The sequence below is a fragment of the Adelges cooleyi genome, unplaced genomic scaffold, assembly GCF_023614345.1.
Source record: "Adelges cooleyi isolate 19-005CV unplaced genomic scaffold, UGA_ACOO_1.1 ACOO_flye_CR_arks_rails_tigmint_CR_PRNA_23, whole genome shotgun sequence".
In the NCBI taxonomy this organism is placed as follows: Eukaryota; Metazoa; Arthropoda; class Insecta; order Hemiptera; family Adelgidae; genus Adelges; species Adelges cooleyi.
This window is the reverse complement of record NW_026095893.1, coordinates 15,318,949-15,340,364: the sequence shown is the minus strand read 5'-3', so window position 1 is coordinate 15,340,364 and position 21,416 is coordinate 15,318,949. Positions and strand designations below refer to the sequence as shown.

Genomic DNA, 21,416 nt, shown 5'->3' with positions numbered 1-21,416 from the left:
AAACTTTTCGCAAAAAAAATCTGTTATTTTCCATATTTTTTTTAAATTAAATTTTGTCATTGGTAGGGATTGGCTATTCGTTTCCAAGAGGTACAATTTCTACTGTTCATAGAATCATACTATACGAAAAGCGAATCCTTCACATAAGTCAAAAGCCGTTTGCCTTGAAAGTCTTAATGATATAATACCCAAGTTCCTCGTGCAATCTGCGTTATAAACTGAACTATACTCGGTAGGTTAGCTTCTATAATTTGTAATACTTATCTCAGGCTTTAATTGCTTAAAACAGACATCTGAAAATCCGACGATACACAATTACAATTGTAAGCATAGCCCTATATCAAAAATCTAAATTTCAAAATTCGAAACAGTTAATTTTTATATCTTCTCTTATTCTTTTACTTTCATTACTACTGAATACTGATCGTCTTATTTTGGCCATAATACATACGTCGGGTCACATGATTTATCTTCTATACATTTTCAGTTAATATAGAACACATTTTTTTTCAAAATACATTGTTTTTTTATTTTTGTAATTTTATTTTGTGTCGATAATATAACACATAGTCAGTAGTCACACGCTTCGATTTACGAATTTCTACTAATTTAGTCTTCAACTCGTTTTTTACACTTTTTTTTTTATTCCCGTTAACACTAAGTTTTGCAGTAAACGTTTAAACTAACCATTGTTATACCTACAAATATTTAACTATAATGAGTTATTGCTAACTTTAAAAGACTAGTGTTTCTATATAAATTTATTTTATTCCAGTATATAAGGGTATATAGCTCGTTGACTATGCTGGAAATACACAATAATAACTATTGTGATTATTAATTTGTATTTATCAATATATTATCAGAGATGGGTAAAATAGTTACCGAATTGCATTTAAAATCAGGGAGTAAAAATGTGTAAAATTTTGTATTTTTAAATTAGGGGAAGGTGGGCGGAATCGCGGCCACCTAATTAAAATATCTTCGGAATTTTAAGTCCAGAAATTTCGTTATTTCTTGAAATCGAACTATCGAGTTTTTTTTCGGAAAAATATTCCACCAAATCACTTAATTGATAATTCTTTTTTTGTGGGAGGTAGTATCTGGGAGGGACATCTGGTTAGGTAGTATTATTTTTTTAAGCCCCTCCCCCAGAGCAAGATTGAAGTACGCCACTGAACACATGCTTACAAATATTAGAAAACTAATTTAACTAAATAACCTAACGGAAAAAGATGACGTAACAGCTAGGTAATCATTAGCTGCTACCAAAAATATTTTTAACTATTAACAGATCTTACAACACTTGAGCAACCAAAGTCAATACAATTTGATAAACTTATTACATTGTTAAATAACCATATAATATGTCCGACCCCAATCTGTGCGACTACATTGTCATTTTGTACGCGGAATGAAGGACATTAATATTAAAGAGAGATTACAACAAGGATCTAATGCCACTTTCGATAAAGCAGTGCAAATAGCCTAATCTGTGTGAGATACACATCAACGAAGTAATAATTTCCAAGAGAAGATAAACTGAAGAAATCAAACAATAGGAAAAACGAGTGCGTGTTATACGTCGTGTGTTGTTTTCAAGAAAAGTGGATTGCACGTGTAAAACCACTGTAAATGTTACCCAATGCATATGTAACAGCTGTACTCGTCTTAAGGGTACGAGATGAAAATAATATATATAACGATTGTAGAATGTAGATTATGAAAATACTACGACGTAGCTGATGTTTGATCGGCAAAGCGAGCTTTTTTCCCGTACTAAACAACAGAAAGCTCCCCGGCACCACGGTTATTGCCTTGCCGTGTGTTGTCAGGGTAACACATCTCCCATTGAAAATAAATATACACTTGTCCCTCGAGCGCCACCTGACGGCAGTCCCTGTTCGCAGTGATCGGTCCTAGCGTTCGAGTGCATAATCGGTGGTCTGACCGGGAAGAATATGGGTCAAACGCACGTTGGACGAGTACAAGTTTCGCCTGGCGTTTAAAGCGATTACGAAGTTTTTTTTGTTCTTAAAATTACTCTTGAGAAAGAGATAACTTATTAACGTTGTGGGTGCGATGCGGAAAAATGAAAATTTAAAATGTCTGTTTAGTTTCGATTTAGTGCGGACCGTATTACAGTAGTTGCGCGTATGACGGCCGTTTCGACGAAACGCTCAGCTTATCACAAAGGTAAGTGCGATTAATCAACATTTTATCGTATCGATATCATAATAATTGAATGCTTGTACCAGGCCCAGCCTAGTTATAAAATACTCAATATTGTATTTGGCGGAGCCACTAAAAAGTAAAAGGTGATTCATTAATTCGAATTCCTAATTTGGAAAACGCCTAGAGTCTCGCATAGTTCGTAAATGATAAAAGTCAAAGGATGTGAATATTTACTGCTAATCGCAGTTAGAGCTTAGTAACTGATTGAAATCCAACTAGTTTTACACGATACAAGTATAGGCTTTGTACTTTATCAGTATATTTTGGTCATCTCTAAACTTGGGCATTTTTTATTTAAATAACAATTGTTGTTTTTTTTTTATTTACATTTAGAGTTTCATAAGTTTACATGAATGTTTTTAAAACTATTAAAATACATATTATACCTACGTTATATTTTTTAGATGTATCAAGTGGCCGGACACGTTTACACTTCGCTCTTAAAACAAAACGTTATATATACTGCCTTTAAGATACCAGTAATTTGGGCACGCCTAAACGTACGTCTGGAATACTCATTTAAGTAAATTGACCCCACTCGAATTCTATGAAATGAAATTGAAAACAGCAAATATCGCGCTAATATGAGTGAACTGCAAGCAACCGTAGAATTCGCTATTGAATACTGCAAATTTTACAACATAGATCTATTTCAACGAGGGTAAGTAGAATAAATTATACATTAAATATAGTTTATATTTTTAAGATTTTTACGTATAGGATTAATTTGTGTACAAATTTTTTTTTAAATTAAAACTATTTAGTCTATGTAGTCTATGTACCATACTTATTAGCAAAATCGTGAGGATTTTTTATTGATATTAACCTGTAACATAAAATTATTACAGCCTCAATTATTAACATTTTTCTAAAAAATAGCCTCTCGTTGTACTTTTTGGTAATGTAGGCCAAAAATGTATACAGGAATTAGTTTCATAGCTTTTTGAGAAAAAGATAACTTAACTGTAAAAGATATTATGACTTAGCTTATAAGTTATAAGTACCTAAATAATTAAATTAAATTATTAGTGACGGAAATGATGAAAATCGGCAAATTCTTCTCTATGCGTTGACAAGGGCGTAGGTATATTTTATTAAAAATAATAATAATAAACAAGTTGTGTATTTTTCACTTTTAATAGAAAAAATTCCTTCAAAAAAATTTGAAAAAATATTTTCTTAAAATTTATTAAAGTTGTTCAATATAAACTTTAGTATAAACCCAAAAGATGCGTGGGGGATGGTATATATAGTATAGCAAATGTCAATTATTAGGTTACTTTTGAATAATGTTTTACACGAAACTGTAAGTAATTGGAGAACGATTGTAACTAATTGTTTCGGGTTTGCGTCTGTTTTTAATTTCCTGTTCTACTAAAAGATAACTTATATTAATAAAGTAAAAAACATCAGTTTCAGCATCGTATCCAAAGGGTTTGAAATTCCAAAGGCCGAGAGTGCGAATATTAAAAGCATTTTAAAGGGTATACTTAAAAAGTGTGGAATAATTATATTACAATAATACATTTTTTCATTATTTGTTATTCAGTTTTCAATAAATATTGATGATCTTTAAAATTCCACTGAAATTATAATAATTTTAATAAATGCGTAAACACATTTTTTTTAATACCCCATCGGGTTGATTGAGGGGAAAGGGGATTGTGGTTTCATCGCTGCCCCTTTAAAATTTGCCCCTTTTTTAAAATATAAATAACAATATGTATTTGTACTGATAGCTATGATCAGTAACAGTGTATGTTATTACTTATTAGTTAGGTATGAATTAAGTATAAACATATTATGCTAAATGCCAATGAAGAAGAAGGTAAATCTGTCCTTTGTAAAAAAAATATTATTTAGTAGTATTCTTTCCCCTGTTAGCATCTAGTACTGTTTAAAAATATGTTAAGCTAAGTTTAAATATAGCCATGTAAGGTCAATGGCAGACAGACGGATGAAGCCGTATGCACAGCTAAGTAGTTTTAAAACACTATTTCATCATATAATGCTATTTATTTTTAGATTATATCGCATACGAACCGAGCTCAAAGTCTCTCCTAAGCTATCTGTTCAAGTAGAAGTTAGTTTGAAAAAGCACCAACAAAGTAAGTATCAACGTATTATACATAATATATTTTAATTAATAATTTTATCTAAACAAGTTAAGTTAGGTATCAATAATTGTTATAGAATATAGCTGTTCATCATCATCGTGTAAGCTTAATGACCCTTGTAGACCCAGCGCTGCCATCATGAGATGGTGGTTTCTAAACGAATTTGCTGCCCGGGTTGGGGGGTCGTTGTATTAGGGGAGTGGTGGCTCCTTTTTACTAGACGATTTCTTTCCCGTAAAGAAGCGGGCTTGTGGCAAATGGAGTGCCCGTGATCAAGTGTCGAACCGGCGACAGTGGGCGCTAAACACACTGACGCCTTACCCAATCGGCCACTCGTTTTATTAACTAATGAATCAAAAACGCGAGTACGTTATATTATCGGCGAACGGAGTACATCGCGGTTTTGATTAAAATCGTTAAAACAGAAAACGATCTATGTCCCTTAGGTATAGTGTTTCTATAAATGCGTTACGTTTTATTTAAGACAACAATGAAAACCTTATACCACTTTTTCATGTGTCATTCAATAACTCAAATTTACAGGACACGAGAATCAAAAAAATCCTCAACTTTACTATGTGGAAAATTGCGAAGATCTAGGAGTTAGCAAAACTTTTCGAATACTTTACAGACACGAAGAAATCCTGCTTGACGATATTATTTTGTTTAAAGCTCATGTACTCGTGGACAGTCACAAAGTAACATTATTTTACTTGTGTTATTATTGATATTTATTTATAAGATTATTTTCAACGTTTTAACAGCTCCAAGATAGCCTCGAACGAGCAGGGTTTATTTTAAATGTTGAATTATGGTTCGGAGAAAACGGCTCCATGTGCTGTGTTTCCACTAGGAGTCTACAGTTGCACGTTTGTCCATCTCGAGGGTTGCACTACCATTTACCAGTGTTATTTGACTACTTCCATTTATCAGCTGTAACATTAACCATTCACGCAAATCTAGTTGCTTTGCATCAACCGTATATAAAGTAAAGAGAGCGTTTTAATTTGCTTGATATATTTTATTTTAATCCCGATTTATCTGTTTTAATTTTAGGAAAAGCATATTGAGTTACATGCAGAGCTGGTAAAACAATTTTTTTTTTTAATGTTAATAGTGTTTTCAAATATAACAAGTTTGTTATTATTTTGTCCAACAGCGCTCCGAGAACTAGTAAAACGTGGTTGGCTAATAATACAAATCGATTTAACTTTAGACCATCGCATTCTATAGAATCGATATTTTTTGGCAGTGCGGTAAATAAATTATAAGCCTCTTAGTTTACAACCACATGCGGAATTATTCCACTTCATTTTTTTTTTTACAGAATGGTCAACAAAATGGAACTACAAAATGTGTTGGAAGTTCTGGTAGTAATACCAACGCGAACCATGTCAGCCGAATGCTTAACGCTCGTCTTATACACCGCGAGGTATGCTCGTTGTTGTCGGAGGCTTTCGACAACCTTCATTCCACAATTGCTCAATATAATAGGATAATGCCAGTATGGCAACAAGTTGAAACACCGGCTGATCTCAAAAATGCCGTTATAATCCCACAAACTAATAAGGCAAGTTAATAAATTTACCATTTTATGTTTAATTGATTTTCCCAATCCAAAATGTAAACCATACATGAGGTTTGTTTTAGATCCTAGACGAAGACGAATTTCTAGCTTTAGCGAACAGTAGCATAGCTCAATTATGTGCTCAAAATATATTGCTTTGGCACCATTTTCTGGATAATTTTACAAAAAAACAAGCTATCAACCAACATCTTTCAAAAAAACACCATCAACTCCGAGTACCTAACTTATTGTTTAATTGAAAGTCGGAATATTAATGAATTGTAATCAACTTTTCACCTGTCATTGGTAGGTTAGGAGATTCGCCGAAGCATTTTTCGTATTAGAAAATCCAAGACAAAGTGCAACGGGATGTTATGACGATCACAACAACTATCAACACTATCGGGCAGTCTCCGAAGCGGCTAGAAGGTCAAGATATTTAGCTTCTTTACCTCCTTTGCCGGTTCATTGTTCTGCTACAGATGGAGATCCGATCACTTTGCCAGTAATATTCGAAGATCAGTACACAAAACCAGGATCTATCAGTAGACGTATAGATAGTGGTAATTAGTAATTGAAGGATACAAACATACATGTTTTATATGTTTTTATTTTTGTTATTAAGACTCTTTTATAAATGTCTGCGATGCTCAAATGAACGCAATACGATCTACACTGTTATTTAATGAAGACTGTAGTTGTGGTATTGCAGCAATATTGGAGTCGAGAAGATGCAGCCAATTGGCATCGACGGGGAAATTAGTAAAAAAACAAGGTAAATGCGCGTGTTATATGAATAGTATAATGAATAGTTATATAACACACACGTTTTTAAAAATATTAAGTGTAGTATTTTCCCCTTATTGAATACATAGAAAGTAATTAAACATTCCAATTCTTCTTTATTTGTCAACCTCTACTAGTATTTAGACATAACCCAATAATCATACTATCCGATTTTTTATTTCGTCGCTTCTTTCAAAATCATTACCTTTGTCTAAAATATAATCTGGGTCGTTTTAAGCTTTATCTTTATCTTATTTGCCTGAATCCTGAGTCTTTCCGATCTACAATCTCCACACACATATCAAGTTTACCTTATCTAATTATCTTATTGCTTTTACGTAACCCACTTTTGTAAATTAGTCTTCTAGTTCCAACTTCCAGTAATTTATTTATCTATTATTTTCTTATTTTGACTTAAATGTTTCAATTTAGCACACTCTGTAGTATGAAAAGTGATAGGATAAATTTTCAAAACGTTTTGTTAACAGGATCGTATGGCGAACAAAAACCGGATAACTCTCGAATTAAAACAAGACACAGTAAATCGTTAGACCAATTATTGAGATCAACAGTGATGGAAACACCAATGCTATCGTTACCTTTAAGTTTTTCAAGAACATTTGAACCCAATAATAACATAAGTCCGGTTGAACGGTCACTACAATCTAAGAAATTAGTACATAAAGCAACACCAAATATTTTACGACATGAGAATATGACGTTACCTCGTCGCGAAAGAAAAAACGTTAAACCGTCAGAGTTCAGAGTTCAAATGAATGGTTACGCTTCTCTGCCATTGAGAAAAAACGAAAAACGGAATTACCGATCGATGAACAGAAGAGAAAAAATTCAAACGACGTCAAATCAAAAAAATTCTCCTTCGTCTGGGGAAGAATCACCAACGTCGAGGTTAGGAACGAGTATCAGCGTGCCGATGCAGTTGGGAGATACAAACACGTCTCCTGTGACTATAAAGTATACAAATAGCACGACTTCGATACCAGATGTGGTAAACGAAAAGACGATCCCAAGTGTGGCAAATAGTAGCGAGTCGATGCCGGATCTCGCGTCTGCCATTGTCACTCGTTTTCCTTGTGTGTCTGATAGTGATATTACGTCTGAACAGAGTGGATGGGTATCCAGTCGCCGGTCTTCAGTGTCTTCGCTTTCTGCCGAAATCACACCAAAAGGTATGTTTTGTGCTAATATGTATTGAATATTACCTACTTTATTTTTCGTCGTAATAGTGTGTTTAATGTTATTTTAAAAAGTGGAAGACCCATATGGAACAAAGCAAGACTTGTTAATGGGGAGGGAGCTTCAAAAAAGATTACTGAAATTGTTAGAAGAATCACCCAACAGAAGAGCGACACCTCTGAATAAAAAAGTAGTTGCGCGAAAAAAAAATAAATTTGAAACGGTTAAACCTGTTATAAATGATCAACTTTATGAAGAAGTGCGACTACCCCCTCCAAGACAATTCCGAGATATACCACTTCCTCCCGAACCTTTTAGAGATGCAGCACCACCTCCGGATTCTGTAGATAATTTGTTGTATCACATGTATGAAACAGTCAAAGAAGCGCGATGGAACGACGAGCATCGGTTAGTAATGAAACAGAGATTTTCTGAAAACCTAAAGAAACCCGTAACTAGGTATGTGCAAGATAACTCAAATGTACTTATTACTAAGGTACAGTTTAAGCAATACACGACACAAAATCTTTTCGCACCTATTTGTTTTTCTTTAGAACAAAAAGAAATAACTCAGAGCCTGAATACTACGAGGACGACATACATAAAGACGGAAACCCCGATGATCGAATTCATTCGTATAATAGCGTAGAAGAAAATTCCATGTTTCAAAAGTACAAGGAACAATTTAAAAAGCAGCTGAGTTTTACAGGAATGATCTACAGGTAAATGATAGTAGTGGTAGCACATGCGGGAATCGCAAAGTTTACTAATTTTTAATTTTGAAATCTCTATCCTAAAATGTTGCGTATGTATTTAAGATGTAGTCAGTGGCGTTATTTTGACTTTTTTGGTGAGTGTCTTACCAATATTAAACTCCATATTACAGGGTTATCACTTCTCACATACTACACCCTAATATTTTATTGCCCTCCCCAAAGTTTATCGAAATCATACATGGTATATAAAATTGAGGGTTGTTTTAACCTTAGGACACCCTTTTAACGACGCCACTGGATGTAGCACATACGACTAAGTAAAAAAACAATAAAATATAATATAAAAATGTCGATAATATTTGCAGCGATACCCCCATATTAGCTTCAACATTACCGTATTTTCATATCAGCGAGGACTTGCGTATGTTTTCGCCGGAAGGTGTTCATCTAATAGTCTGCGTTCACGGACTTGACGGAAATTCGGCTGATCTACGTCTAGTGAAAACATACATCAAATTGGGTTTACCGGGAGCTCACTTGGAATTTCTGATGTCTGAAAGAAACCAAGTAGTGTATTTTTTTAACGTATTTAAAATTACATATAAAATTTGACAAATTATGAACACATTCAATGATTTTACAGGGTGATACGTTTTCTGACTTCGAACGCATGACAGACCGACTAGTTAATGAAATTCTCAGTCACATAGCTTCGTATCATTTGGCTTCTTACCCCACTCGGATAAGCTTTGTCGGTCACTCTTTGGGTACAATCATCATCCGAGCGGCAATTGCACGACCACAAATGAAACACTTGTTGCCCAAATTGCACACATTTCTATCGTTATCCGGTCCTCACTTGGGTACACTGTATAATACAAGCGGCTTAGTGAATATGGGTAAGAAAAATATGCATACATAGACGGTGAAACGACCATTAAAAATTAAGTGGTGCTATTTTTTTACGATTTTTAACAGAATAATTATGTAATGGTATTTTCGATGACTCTTCAACATGATTATTATTTCAGTAAACTAGAATATTTAAGGACTCTTTAGTTTAAGTCAAATTCAGCGGTAAATGAAAATGCCCTTCTACAGTAATTTTTAGTTAGGGTTTATCATCAACCCTAACTAGTCTGTTGTTAGCGCTGAAGATGACAACATCGTTGTCGTAACACGTGTACGCAAGAAGTGTATAATTTGTTTGGTTTAGGGTTCAAGTAGATTTTATATCTTTACTATATATTTAACTATAAGTTTGCTTAACAGTTTTTTCTAGTTTATCATCAACATTACTAACGCTATCAAAAACTGTATGGTAAAATTTTAACAATTATTGAGTTGTGTTGAGGAGGCCTGAATTTGAAAAGAATGGTATGAGTTAGAAAGCTGTTTTCAGTCAAGAACATTTAATGAGAAGGCTCCTTTCACGTCCTCGCCCCCATATAATAAAAGCAAAAACATTATATATTTATACAACTACGTTTAAAGTAGTCTAGTTGATAACGGATGTAATATATTTTTCAAAACTATATAAAATATTATTTTTAATTCACGTATATAATTTTTATCTGTATAATACAATTAATATTGTACCTATACAATGATTTTTAGGCTTATGGTTCATTCAAAAAGTGAAAAAAAGCGGTACGCTGTTGCAACTGTCGTTAAAGGATGCTACGGACATTCGACAAACGTTTTTATACAAACTAGCTCAAAATTGTCATCTAAGCTACTTCAAACACGTTCTTTTGTTCGGTTCGTCACAAGACAGATACGTACCTCCACATTCGGCCAGAATCGAACTGTGCAAAGCAGCCATTAAAGACACAACATCTACAGGTAATACCTTTTATTGTTATTTATTTAATTACACCAATAGAAGACCAACCGTGTGTGTATGTTTTGTAGGTCTAGCGTATCGAGAAATGGCGAACAACATATTGTGTCCAATAATCAATAAACCAGACGTCACCTTTATTCGATATGATGTACACCACGCACTACCCAATACGGCCAATTCTTTGATAGGACGTGCCGCTCATATTGCTGTTTTGGACTCGGACTTATTTATTGAAAAATTTCTTGTAGTAACTGGACTTAAATACTTCAGATAAAATACTAGTTACGATCGAGAATATGCTAAAAATCTTATATTTAAGTACCTATATGTCTTCACTAACAATTATACAGTTCAGCCATATCAAAAAAGTAAAATTGTAGGGTCCGGTTAATTAACCAGCATTTCTAATTATAAAACAAAATTGCTTTTTCGAGAATGTACTATTACTTACAAAAATGCACAAAACGCTTTCCAACCCCACCCCCTACCAAATAGTGGTAACAAATAATAATAGGACAGTGTATTTTATTTTTGTCGTCTTGAACACATAAAAAAAAATGGAAATATTAATAAATGGTTGTTACTTATCGCACCCTTCAATTATACTCTTAATACAGCACAAGTAGTCGACAAAATTGTAACTTTTAAGTCTGAATATTCTCATAAACAAGATCAGGGAAATAGTGCTAATTCATGTTTATATATTAATGTGAACATTAAGGGTACATAATTCAGCTCTTATTAAAAATAAGGATCTCTTATAGTCGGCAACCTGAAGAGAATAATGTATAATCCCACATCTTTCTAAATAAGAAAACAGTATCGTGTCGACTAAACTTTAAATGAAGCTTGATTACTATGAAATTTAAATAGGACAGATATTCTATTTAACTGCTACCCACCAACTAGGCATTTTAAAGATGAATCTTCCAAAAATGAACACTCGGTGATACCTAAATCTCCTGGTGCTATTTACCTATTTATGCAACATATCATACAATTAATATTTTTAGTTGTGTAGAAATTGTTTTTATACTGTTAGGAGTGGGTTAGGCAGTTCTTGAACTCTATTTGGCGAACAATGAGTTCAGAAGGCGTTAAATCATAATTTGTTATTTCATACAAAATCGAGTTAAACTATTACAACAAATGTTGCTTTTAAAATCTGAAAATAATATTTAGGGCTACATATTTGTTCCATACAACACAAGCCTATTTTGTTTTAGATAGGTAACTTCTTAATTATTTGAATTAATATATATTATTGATTATAAAAATTGTTCAGAAACGGTATTGTTAGTAACAGTTTAACAAACAGCAGAATTAAAGATGGCGATCAAGCTTAGTGGAGATAGCCTGGAGCATAATTTTTTACTTTTTTTCTATGTATCTAACATAATAAATTATAAAATATTTTCTTAGATAGCTGCAGACCCTGAAAACAACTACTCAAAATGTTTGATCAAGATCTTAAATGATACTTAAATTCAAGTTCATACATTTTATTAGGTACACATATTTGGGTTACTATACAAACTAAACACAAAATACAACTAACATAATATTTTATCGAAACGTCAATAATTATGAATAACAAAAATCAAATTAATGAAGATAAACAATCAATTTTATAATCCAAGTATTGGATTACATTAGTATTGTTACAATTCAGCTGTGCTCTAAGTCCTATAATGTTATGTGTACTGCTCAAAATTACATAACTATTATATTATTGTTTAAGTACTTATATACTTATAAAGATGTTTTATGAAATACAAAGAGTCAATTATGTTATAATGTAATATATAACCATTAATTTTATAGTATAATTATATTATAAAACAATGATATAACCTAATGTTTATTAACTAATATTTATTATAATTAAACAATAATATGCACATAAATATATATTTATATGCATATCATTGTACCATTTATTTATGTACCTATAGTATATTAATAAGTAGATGTTTTTTACATACTTAAAAGTTTATAATACATATTATAACAAATTATGTTAACTATTCATTTATAAATGTTTGAATAACTTCAGTGTTGAAAATGTAATCCTTAACATCCATTTCTCTCATTATCTTTAAATCTGCTTCTGAATATAATAAAATAAAACCATTTTTTAATAACTTATTGAAGCAGATGGCGACCATACTCCTTTTCAGCAGACAGCAATGGACTAACAACCTTATGTGGATTATTTTCAGATGTATCCATGTTTCAGTTTTCCGTTGACGTTTCAGACTCGTTGTAAAGTTCATCTTCAGTCACTGTGAAAACATCTGACAATTATCCACATTTTATTTCAATCTATGAAAGCTATAACCCATTCATATCAGAACCAGCAATCTGACCAAAATAGTTATTAGTGAATGCATTGAGAAACTTCCTACTTGAAAGAGACTATGGTTGTTCTAAATAGGCTATTTAAGTTATAAAAAAAATCATATACATATACTCCTATATTATTTATTTGTAAAATATTATCTACAATTTTTTAATTTTAATTGAATTTAGCTCAACTTTACTGCATCTGTCAAAAAGCTGTTCACAATTTATGACCAACTTAATAAGTCTTATTATTTTTCAAATTTGACATTACCAAGTTATAATGATACAAAAATGATTTATATACAACTTTATATATTTTTTTTAAGTTTAAAAATAAACAAATAATGCATAAAGTTAAAAATAATTATTTTTCACTAAACTAACTAATTTGAGAATTAAAATTTCATAAAATGAAATATTTTCTACTTAAACATTACATTCGTTTATTACACAATAAGTAATAAAAACTACCTTCTCAGCTTCGCATCAAAGAGAAAATCAGTCAATCATTACTTGAATGTATTTTCAAAATATTTATTCTAGCGCAGCTGAATATATGACATTATTATCCATTTGAACAATTTGTGTCATAATAGAATTTGTAATAAATTCAGTACAATGGATAGCTGAAATAATAAACACAGTTTAACATTAATTTATTCAGTATAAAATAAAATAAATAATCAGTAACTATTTCTAAAAATTTGTTAATTACCATAGCCTATTTTCAAAAAGTCATTGACCAAATATAGATCTTCTGAACAAGAGATAATGACATATTTGTTGGGCTCTAGTTGTTGAACACTATGCAAAGATCTTATTTCTTTTTCAACCATACCACCTGCAGATAAAATCATTTGTTCCACTCGTGAATAAGGTGGGTATATTATTCCAGAGGTAATGAAAAAAATCAAGTTTTTGAACAGTTGTTGGCGTCTTGTACAAGCAAGAACGTCAGGTACTTTACATATAATATTATTTTCATGAAATATTTCCGATATAATAAAACGATTCTCATCTGCAAAAGTGTACCGAATGTTTATTATAACTAGAACATATGAACTGTAAGGGTTTAATAATATCCATGAACTTTAATAATACCCGTAAACTTTAATTCATCTAGGGAATGGTACAGCCAAGTTGGATTTAAAATCTGATTAACAGTTGACAGACAACATAAAAACTTAAGGGTTAATTTTGGTTCTTCCATAATTAGGTGAGTTGCTTCGTTACACTGCTTGGCTATTGTACCATTTAGTTGCAATACAATCTAAACATTAAAAAAATTAATTAAATACAAAAAAAGAGTATAAGAACAACAGCACTATGATGTCTGGGTCACCATGAAAGCAGTAATATATTAAATTAAATTTAAAACAAAATAACAATGAAAATCTGTAATAATTTTTAAAAAATAGCTCAGATCGCTAAACATTTCTATATATAATGGTGATACAGATTTACATTTGAATTACTTTATACCTGTTCCAGCTCCCTTTGTTTTAATTTTGAAAAGCCATTTAACATAACACACGGCTTAAATGCATTGCTTATGTATGTAATAACTATATCATTAGAACTTGTTTCATCGTTATCAGTTAAATCTATTAATTCTGGATTACAATTGTCGATAGAAAGATTTTGTCGTTTACGTTTTAAGTTTTTTGTTGGACTGGTTAAATCACAAACTTGTTGGTTTTTTAAATATAAAACAGGAGTTTTCCACGCTTCTAAAAAAGAAAAAATTATTATACAACTTTAATTTGTCGGTAAGAGAAGTAATTTGTATGCGTTTTTGAAACAAAACCTTAACAAACATTTTTATACTATATTAATTATTAAGTATTGCATAAATGTATACCCATTAAATGCGGTATCATATCGTAGTTCACATTAAATGTATCAATTAATTTAAATTGTTGGTATTTAGGACTATCTGGATGACTTATACAGTATTGAGCTCCAAAGAGTATATCATTTAACCATTCAACATTGACTACAGGTCTATTTAGGGCATACGCAATATCAAGTGTTTCACCGTGATTTCTACAAATAATCATGCAAATTACACATTATTAAATAATATGTAAATAAATATTATTAGTAAGGTCATTATTTAAATAAAAAAATAAAATTTTATTTTTGTCTGTATAAATATCTAAATAATAATTTCATATCAATTTTTATTTAAACAATTTCAAATAAAAAGGAATAAATACATTTTTATTTGTAACTAAACAATTTTTTTTTTAAATAAAAATGGTAATAGTAATTAAAATAAAAAATTGTTTAAAATAAAAGATTAAAGAATAAAATCAAGTAGCTTTTTTGAAACACTAAATTAAAATATACTTTTAATAACACATTATTTTCAAATAAATATTTGTAATTTGTTTTTTTAAATGAAAATATCGAGGTTTGTCAGAGGTATACTAAAAAGTTTTTCAGCCGAGTCTGCAACCACGAAAGAGCATTTTCATGTCTCGTTGAAGTACCGAATAAATATAGATTAGTTGTGGAATTATAGATAATGATATAGTATATTAACGAGCGGTAACAAGCTAGTATAATAAAACGTCAAGTTTCTGGCTAAAATTGTAGTGTTTATTATCTGGCTTAAAACAATTCATAGAGAAATTGGGCCCTTAAACTGTTTTGAATTTATTATTTAGTTCTAATTTGAACGTTGAACGTACAACATATCTCTTATCTCAAATCAGATAACAGCGTAACAGATTAACATTCGAAATAGATCCGAAATGGTCATTCCGATAATTGTCTTTCGTCATCGCTTTGTAGTTTTTGTTACATTGCGGCGCGTAACAGCGTAACGCTTTTATTTACCAGCTAAATCTCACCCTTATCTCCTACCCCCTATTCCACTCCCGTCCCCAACCCTTATGCTTTTTTCGTTACGCTCTTTTGGTAACGCTTTTATGGTAATGCTTTTTTCGGTTATGTGCCAGAGCTAAGACATGAAAATGTCAAAAAAAGTTTACAATAGTAAATAAATTATTATATAGATTGAAAATCCTGACCTTTTACTAACTATAATATCCGTTCGGGAAGTTACTTCATTAACAACTTGAGCTCCTGTTAGTTCAACCATAGCCTTAACTCTATAATACTCGTTAACTTCAAATTCAGCTATAGCTATTTTTAAATGTTGACACGGTAAATTTTCTCTGTTGCTACAAAATAAAAAAAACATACTACTATTATAATTTATTGTTATTATATCATTTTTATGTGATAAAACTGAACATTTGCCCCTCCAGATTGAAAATTTCTTTATGAAAAACATTAATTAGATTATTTTAATTTTAAATATTATAAATACTCGAATGGAGTGGGGAAGTGATGAGCAAACCATGGAGGTAGCATAGTTTCTTTGGCAATGACATCAGTAAGCCAGAAACGAGTCACGCATCTTTTATGATCTTTTATACCCTACAAACAACGAAGTTTAAGTTTACTAACATGATAAGAAATTGTTTTTTTACTTACTTACCTGATCTACAATGCTATGTTTTTGAGTAGTACAAATTATGTGTGTAATACGTGATGAATAATCTTGTACAATTGTTCCACCGTGTTCAATAATACTTAGTTTACTCATAGACACATCACTACATATATCTTCCCATTGATGATAATCATCGACAATTAAAAAAACACAACCTAACAGGCAATTTTTTGAAGACACTGTAAACAAAATAGTTAAATATGTATTTAGTAATATTTTAAACTCAAAATTAAAATCTATAAAAAATTGTTAAGCAAGAAGTAAGAACACAAAAATAGTTTATATTTTATTGCCACGTATTTTAGCTTTTTACTTGTAGTATAAAACATAGTTTACATCACTAAAATTTTTTTTTGAAGAAGGAGGGAGGAAATATTTGTTTATTTGATTTTCTCTAAGATCCCAGAAAAATTTATTTATATTTGGAAGATTCTACTTTAAAATTGTTTATCTTTTAGAGTTAAAGTCCAAATTGGTTTAATCTATTTGATTGTTTATATCATAAGCCAAAATAGAATGAAAAAGAATAAAACCCTCCTTAAGCAGAAAGTAAATAAGATATATGTATACAACATAAATAAAACTAACTTAAAAAACATTTTAATAAACGAAAAAACAAAAATGTATAGTAATTTTACTAATTTCTAACTTATTGTACCTATTGTACTCTAAAAAATTAGAGTTATTTACTTAGTTATTTTGCAAGTTATTTTTTTTACTCTTCAATTAAAAAGAAATAATTTAAGCTATATTTTAAAACTTAATCTCTTGACAACTAATTTCCTATGTTTTTGTTACAGCTTCTAAAATGAATAGTTAGAAAATCGTACTCACTAATTTTTATCTAATAACAAATACATTTATATAACTATATATATATATGATCATTTATATGATATTAATTATCATATACAATAATGAAAAACTACCAGTCTTGTCCTATTTTTTTTACAATGAAAATAAAAATTCCAATCTGTTAAGAGTAAAAAATAAACTATAAATCTTACATTTTAAATTTGAATCGTGTCCATAATATTCAGGTTTAATATGGTCAACTTGAGAAGAAATATTGCTTTCTTCTGTATTGGCCTTTAAGAAAATTTACATATCATTTAAGTAAAAAATATATATTTTTTAAAACAACATCAAATTACAGGTAAGTGATGTATTAAAAATACAAACAAATTTAAAATGTGGTGCCCTTAAAGAAACTTGTATATTTTAAATAATAACATTATTTATAAAAACCAGAATTTGAACAATTTAATAAGCCTAGGAGATATTACCCTCTATAAAAAAATTAAAATAAAATTGCGAGATAAGTTTCATAAGATAACTTCTAATGAAATTGCAATACATTAATATCATACTTGAAATTTGATGTTGTGTTCAAGAGTAACTAGTTGTTTTAATGTAAAATTTATTAGTATACATTATATTTGTCAACAATTATATTATGTAAAGGGACTTACCTTATCTACGTTTTGAAATGATTTAGAACTGCATTGTACATACAGAAAATTTTCATCTCTTAATTCCTGGCATCTTTTTTTAAAATATGCACTTTTAGCTCTTGAATCAGCAAGTTCACGTCTAAGTTTTCTAAGAGAAATAATTTGTTTTACTCATGTTTTGATACAGGAATTGAACTAAAATCTTACTCAATAACAACTGTATTGACAGAATGCAATTCATATATACTGTTATCTAATGAAACACACTTGGCCTTTTCCAATTGCAATTGTAATTCTAAGTTATTTTTATGGTCTTCCAATATATGATAATTTCTAAAACATAAGTTTAATTTTCACAAATTCTTGTAGTTACGGTTCTATAAGTGGAGTTTAATAATTTAAGCAAATAAGTACATGGAGCTAAATATTATATAATAAAGGTGATATGTATATTATAAAAAAAAAGTCTATTATTAAAAGTGTATTTTTACACAAGTCAAAATAATTTTGACTCATTTGATTTTTTTCAAATTTTTTAAGATCTATTTGGAGAAAATCTAAATGCAAATTTTTTTTTATAGAATAAAACCAACAAATTTATGTTTTATCTAACCTAACCTACAGGGGTCCCGCCACAGAATATTATCTGGTCTAAAAATACATTTTTCGGGTTTTTATTAATTTTTTTTTTCTTTGTGATTTTTCATGTTTTGACTTAAGGAATTGCGCTTGAGAAACCTCATTTAAAAAAGGGCTCAACGAGTCAAAAAATGTTGGGAACCACAGGTATAATACATTAATATCTTATAGTTGAGAGCTTTCATTTAAACTTAAAAATGTTCAATACAATTTTTATTTCTGTACTGGTTAATACTGTATTTGGCTTTGATTTTTGATAAATGTGATTTATTTTGAAACTTACCACATATTATGTTTATCATCATACGACTTTATAAGATTGTTAAACTTTAAAGAAATTATAAATGTTGATACATAATTGCAATTACTAATAAATTAAATATGTATAAATTATGATTATTTAAAACCTATTTAACTATAACTGAAACATTATAATTTATTTTCACTGTTGCACACTTTTACAAGACATAATTAAATAAATAAATTATTTTTTAAAAATTAAACTTACACTTGTAATTGTTCCAACTGTCCTTTTAGTTGATTCTCCTGATGCAGCTTGGACTTTATAGTTCCTATTTCTAATTCAAGCTTAGTAATTGTACATTTATTGTTAGTTTCTTTATCCTGTAGTACTTTGTTCTGAGCTCTAGAAATTAAGCATCGTTTTTAGTTAATATAGAATAATTTTTACCCATTAAACTATAGGTAAGCCTCATAAGAAATGAGTGTAAAATAGGAAGTTTGGAAGCTGGGTCAATAGCGGGAAAAGGAATGATTAAAAAAGGGCATGTTAAAGGAAGGAAAGGTAGTGAAATCGGATTTCATAAATAAAGTATTATTTTAAAATTTTTAGATAAACGCAGTTCTAGCTGGGAAAAGGGTTGTGGAAACTGAATTTCAAATAAAAATAAAATAATCCAGCCTATTCAAATTACCCAGGACACACAACAACGGAAGTAGACTAAAAAGTTTTGCAACATTTTTGTTTTTTAGTATACAACTAATACTAACATTTAATTTTTTACCCACTATTTATCTTATTTTTTATATTGTTCTATATTTTAAATATAAATTAATAGTTATTTAATAAGTAAATATTTAAATAATACAGAATTAATTAGGTCAAGTCTAGAAATACTTTTTTTCGTGAACTTCGTCATTTGTTCTCTTAATATATTCTCTTTTTCAATATTTTGTTTCGATTTTTTATTTAACTCTTTACTTCTTACTTGAATGTAAATATTTGATTTGTATACTTTGATAGCATCATCAATAATAAAAATAATAATATTCAAATATTAATCTATCAATTAATATTTTGATGGAATTATAAAAATTTAAATACTAAGTATTTAGCTTTACGTGAAACAGCTCACAACTATTTTTTTATGATTTCAGGTTACCAAAAATATTGGGGGAAAATACAGAATCTGCAGCAATATATGTTTTAAGACATATATATCCTTGAACATTTGATTATGTTTATGATTTATACAACAATCAATAACTATGTTTTAATCATTCATCTTAAAATATTATTTGCATGTATGAAAAAAGAAAGTCTAACCATGAATTTCATGTTTAAACATTTTTATTAAATGTTTTTACCGTTTTTGTTTTAATACTTGAAACTCAATTTACCGCTTTTGAAATCATTCAATTCATTTAAGACTCAAATGAATAAGATTCATTCAAGACTGTCAATTTATCAACACCCAGAGAAATATTTAAATTAATTAATAAGATTACGATCAAAGAATTTAGAGGTTTAGGTAAACCAAAGAAGAAGTCTATGTGATAAATAAAGACATAAATAGACATTTTTGGAGAGAATAGATTTGTCTGGCTAACTCCATTTGTAAGACATAAAGTGAATAAGAAGAATTAGGGTAATATAATATCATATTAGAAAATTAAATTAAAATGACAATTATCATTATTATTATATTTTACCGTAATGTCCGCAAATCTATATCAAATTTTCTATCCCAAACTATTAAATGAGCATTAGGGTCTCTTTGTAAAAATAATCGTATAAGCTGATCATTAACAGTAGGTGCACGACAATGTGGACAACTTTTAGACCTGTCATAAAAAAAAAAAAATTTATTTTTAATTGTTTCAAATAAAAAATTGATATAAAACTTAAAAATTAAAATAAATAACCTTTTTAACCATGTATCAAGGCATCCGTGATGAAATACATGTCCACATGTAGTAGTAGAAATAGAATTATTATTTCCGTCAAAAACTTCTTGACAAATTGAACAAGTAAACATTTCCTTAACAGTTAAAAATACCTACTATAAATAATAATAAATAATCAATAATGAATAAAAAAAGCATAATATACATTTTACTATAGATTAAAAACATAATTAGGCTAGCATTATAATTTATTTTATTTATACATAGTATTATAATACTACATACCTTTACAATTTTTTTCAATTTGTTGTTTTATTATCGGGAACTAAATAAAATAGATAAATTTTAAGAATGTTCATAAATCATTAAAAGTATAGGCATTACATTTTACAAGTATAAATTCTTTAAGCCTCTTATTATTATATTTTACGAGTAAACACTATAATAATAAATCCAATTATTTATAAAATGCTTAATTGCTTATATTCATATCGTTGTGTTTATAAACAAATAATAATAGTACTACACTTCGTTACACTTACAAAGGCCGAGGTCTAAATTTTTACTTGAACAGTTGATTATACTGCACCTCCAGAGTGCAGACTACAGCTGGTTTTTACATAGACATATGGTTTTTTATCACTTACATAAAATAGGATCGATACTAGATACAAGGACCCGGACACTATATTTTTTTTAAGGGGAAGATAATTATCACACAGAAACGCAGCGCCCAGCGGCCGTTTTCTTAAGGCTATACCAAGGTGTATCTAGATCCACCTTGGGCTACACCTTAATAGGTCGTCACTTTTTTGCTTACATTGAGAATGACCATTCTG

The 21,416-nt window shown here is 29.7% G+C and overlaps 2 protein-coding genes across 12 annotated transcripts; one reads left to right on the top strand and one right to left on the bottom strand.

Annotated features, from left to right (window-relative positions):
* The first annotated feature begins 1,920 nt into the window (after window positions 1-1,920).
* On the top strand, window positions 1,921-12,263 carry LOC126835144 (protein FAM135A). 2 transcript variants are annotated; one of them, XM_050567439.1, is made up of 18 exons: window positions 1,921-2,196; window positions 2,640-2,896; window positions 4,261-4,343; window positions 4,896-5,050; window positions 5,117-5,340; window positions 5,409-5,438; window positions 5,512-5,608; window positions 5,680-5,922; window positions 6,003-6,155; window positions 6,230-6,482; window positions 6,545-6,694; window positions 7,194-7,895; window positions 7,977-8,361; window positions 8,457-8,624; window positions 8,984-9,185; window positions 9,262-9,517; window positions 10,236-10,463; window positions 10,533-12,263. In XM_050567439.1, exons 2-18 carry the CDS (start codon window positions 2,820-2,822, stop codon window positions 10,736-10,738), a joined length of 3,612 nt encoding a protein of 1,203 aa, XP_050423396.1. In that variant the 5' UTR covers window positions 1,921-2,196; window positions 2,640-2,819; the 3' UTR covers window positions 10,739-12,263. The 2 variants fall into 2 exon arrangements, with proteins under 2 accessions (XP_050423396.1, XP_050423397.1); XM_050567440.1 differs by lacking the exon at window positions 1,921-2,196 and adding an exon at window positions 2,303-2,318.
* A 116-nt stretch (window positions 12,264-12,379) lies between these two features.
* Window positions 12,380-21,416, bottom strand: LOC126835145 (PAX-interacting protein 1-like). Of its 10 annotated transcripts, none has more exons than XM_050567441.1 (17): window positions 21,120-21,415; window positions 20,863-21,016; window positions 20,596-20,732; window positions 20,383-20,514; window positions 18,938-19,075; window positions 17,998-18,123; window positions 17,809-17,938; window positions 17,344-17,425; window positions 16,322-16,515; window positions 16,151-16,260; window positions 15,849-16,001; window positions 14,672-14,856; window positions 14,293-14,540; window positions 13,912-14,080; window positions 13,526-13,828; window positions 13,282-13,436; window positions 12,381-12,749 (listed from the first exon to the last, which is right to left on the bottom strand). In XM_050567441.1, exons 3-16 carry the CDS (start codon window positions 20,706-20,708, stop codon window positions 13,345-13,347), a joined length of 2,175 nt encoding a protein of 724 aa, XP_050423398.1. In that variant the 5' UTR covers window positions 20,709-20,732; window positions 20,863-21,016; window positions 21,120-21,415; the 3' UTR covers window positions 12,381-12,749; window positions 13,282-13,344. The 10 variants fall into 10 exon arrangements, with proteins under 10 accessions (XP_050423407.1, XP_050423408.1, XP_050423398.1 ...); XM_050567444.1 differs by having other exon boundaries at window positions 20,863-20,902; XM_050567448.1 differs by having other exon boundaries at window positions 20,596-20,711; window positions 20,863-20,902.

What these genes read in the sequence shown, in the direction of transcription:
- LOC126835145 (XM_050567447.1), bottom strand. Translation starts at nt 20,708, where the DNA reads ATGTTTACTTGTTCAATTTGTCAAGAAGTTTTTGACGGAAATAATAAT. An exon ending in CTTGATACATGGTTAAAAAG is followed by an intron (nt 20,515 to 20,595) that starts GTTATTTATTTT and finishes TTTTTATGACAG; the next exon opens with GTCTAAAAGTTGTCCACATT. An exon ending in GATATTATAGTTAGTAAAAG is followed by an intron (nt 14,857 to 15,848) that starts GTCAGGATTTTC and finishes GATTATTTGTAG; the next exon opens with AAATCACGGTGAAACACTTG.
- LOC126835144 (XM_050567439.1), top strand. Translation starts at nt 2,820, where the DNA reads ATGAGTGAACTGCAAGCAACCGTAGAATTCGCTATTGAATACTGCAAA. An exon ending in TTTGAAAAAGCACCAACAAA is followed by an intron (nt 4,344 to 4,895) that starts GTAAGTATCAAC and finishes TCAAATTTACAG; the next exon opens with GACACGAGAATCAAAAAAAT. An exon ending in TAAAGACACAACATCTACAG is followed by an intron (nt 10,464 to 10,532) that starts GTAATACCTTTT and finishes TATGTTTTGTAG; the next exon opens with GTCTAGCGTATCGAGAAATG.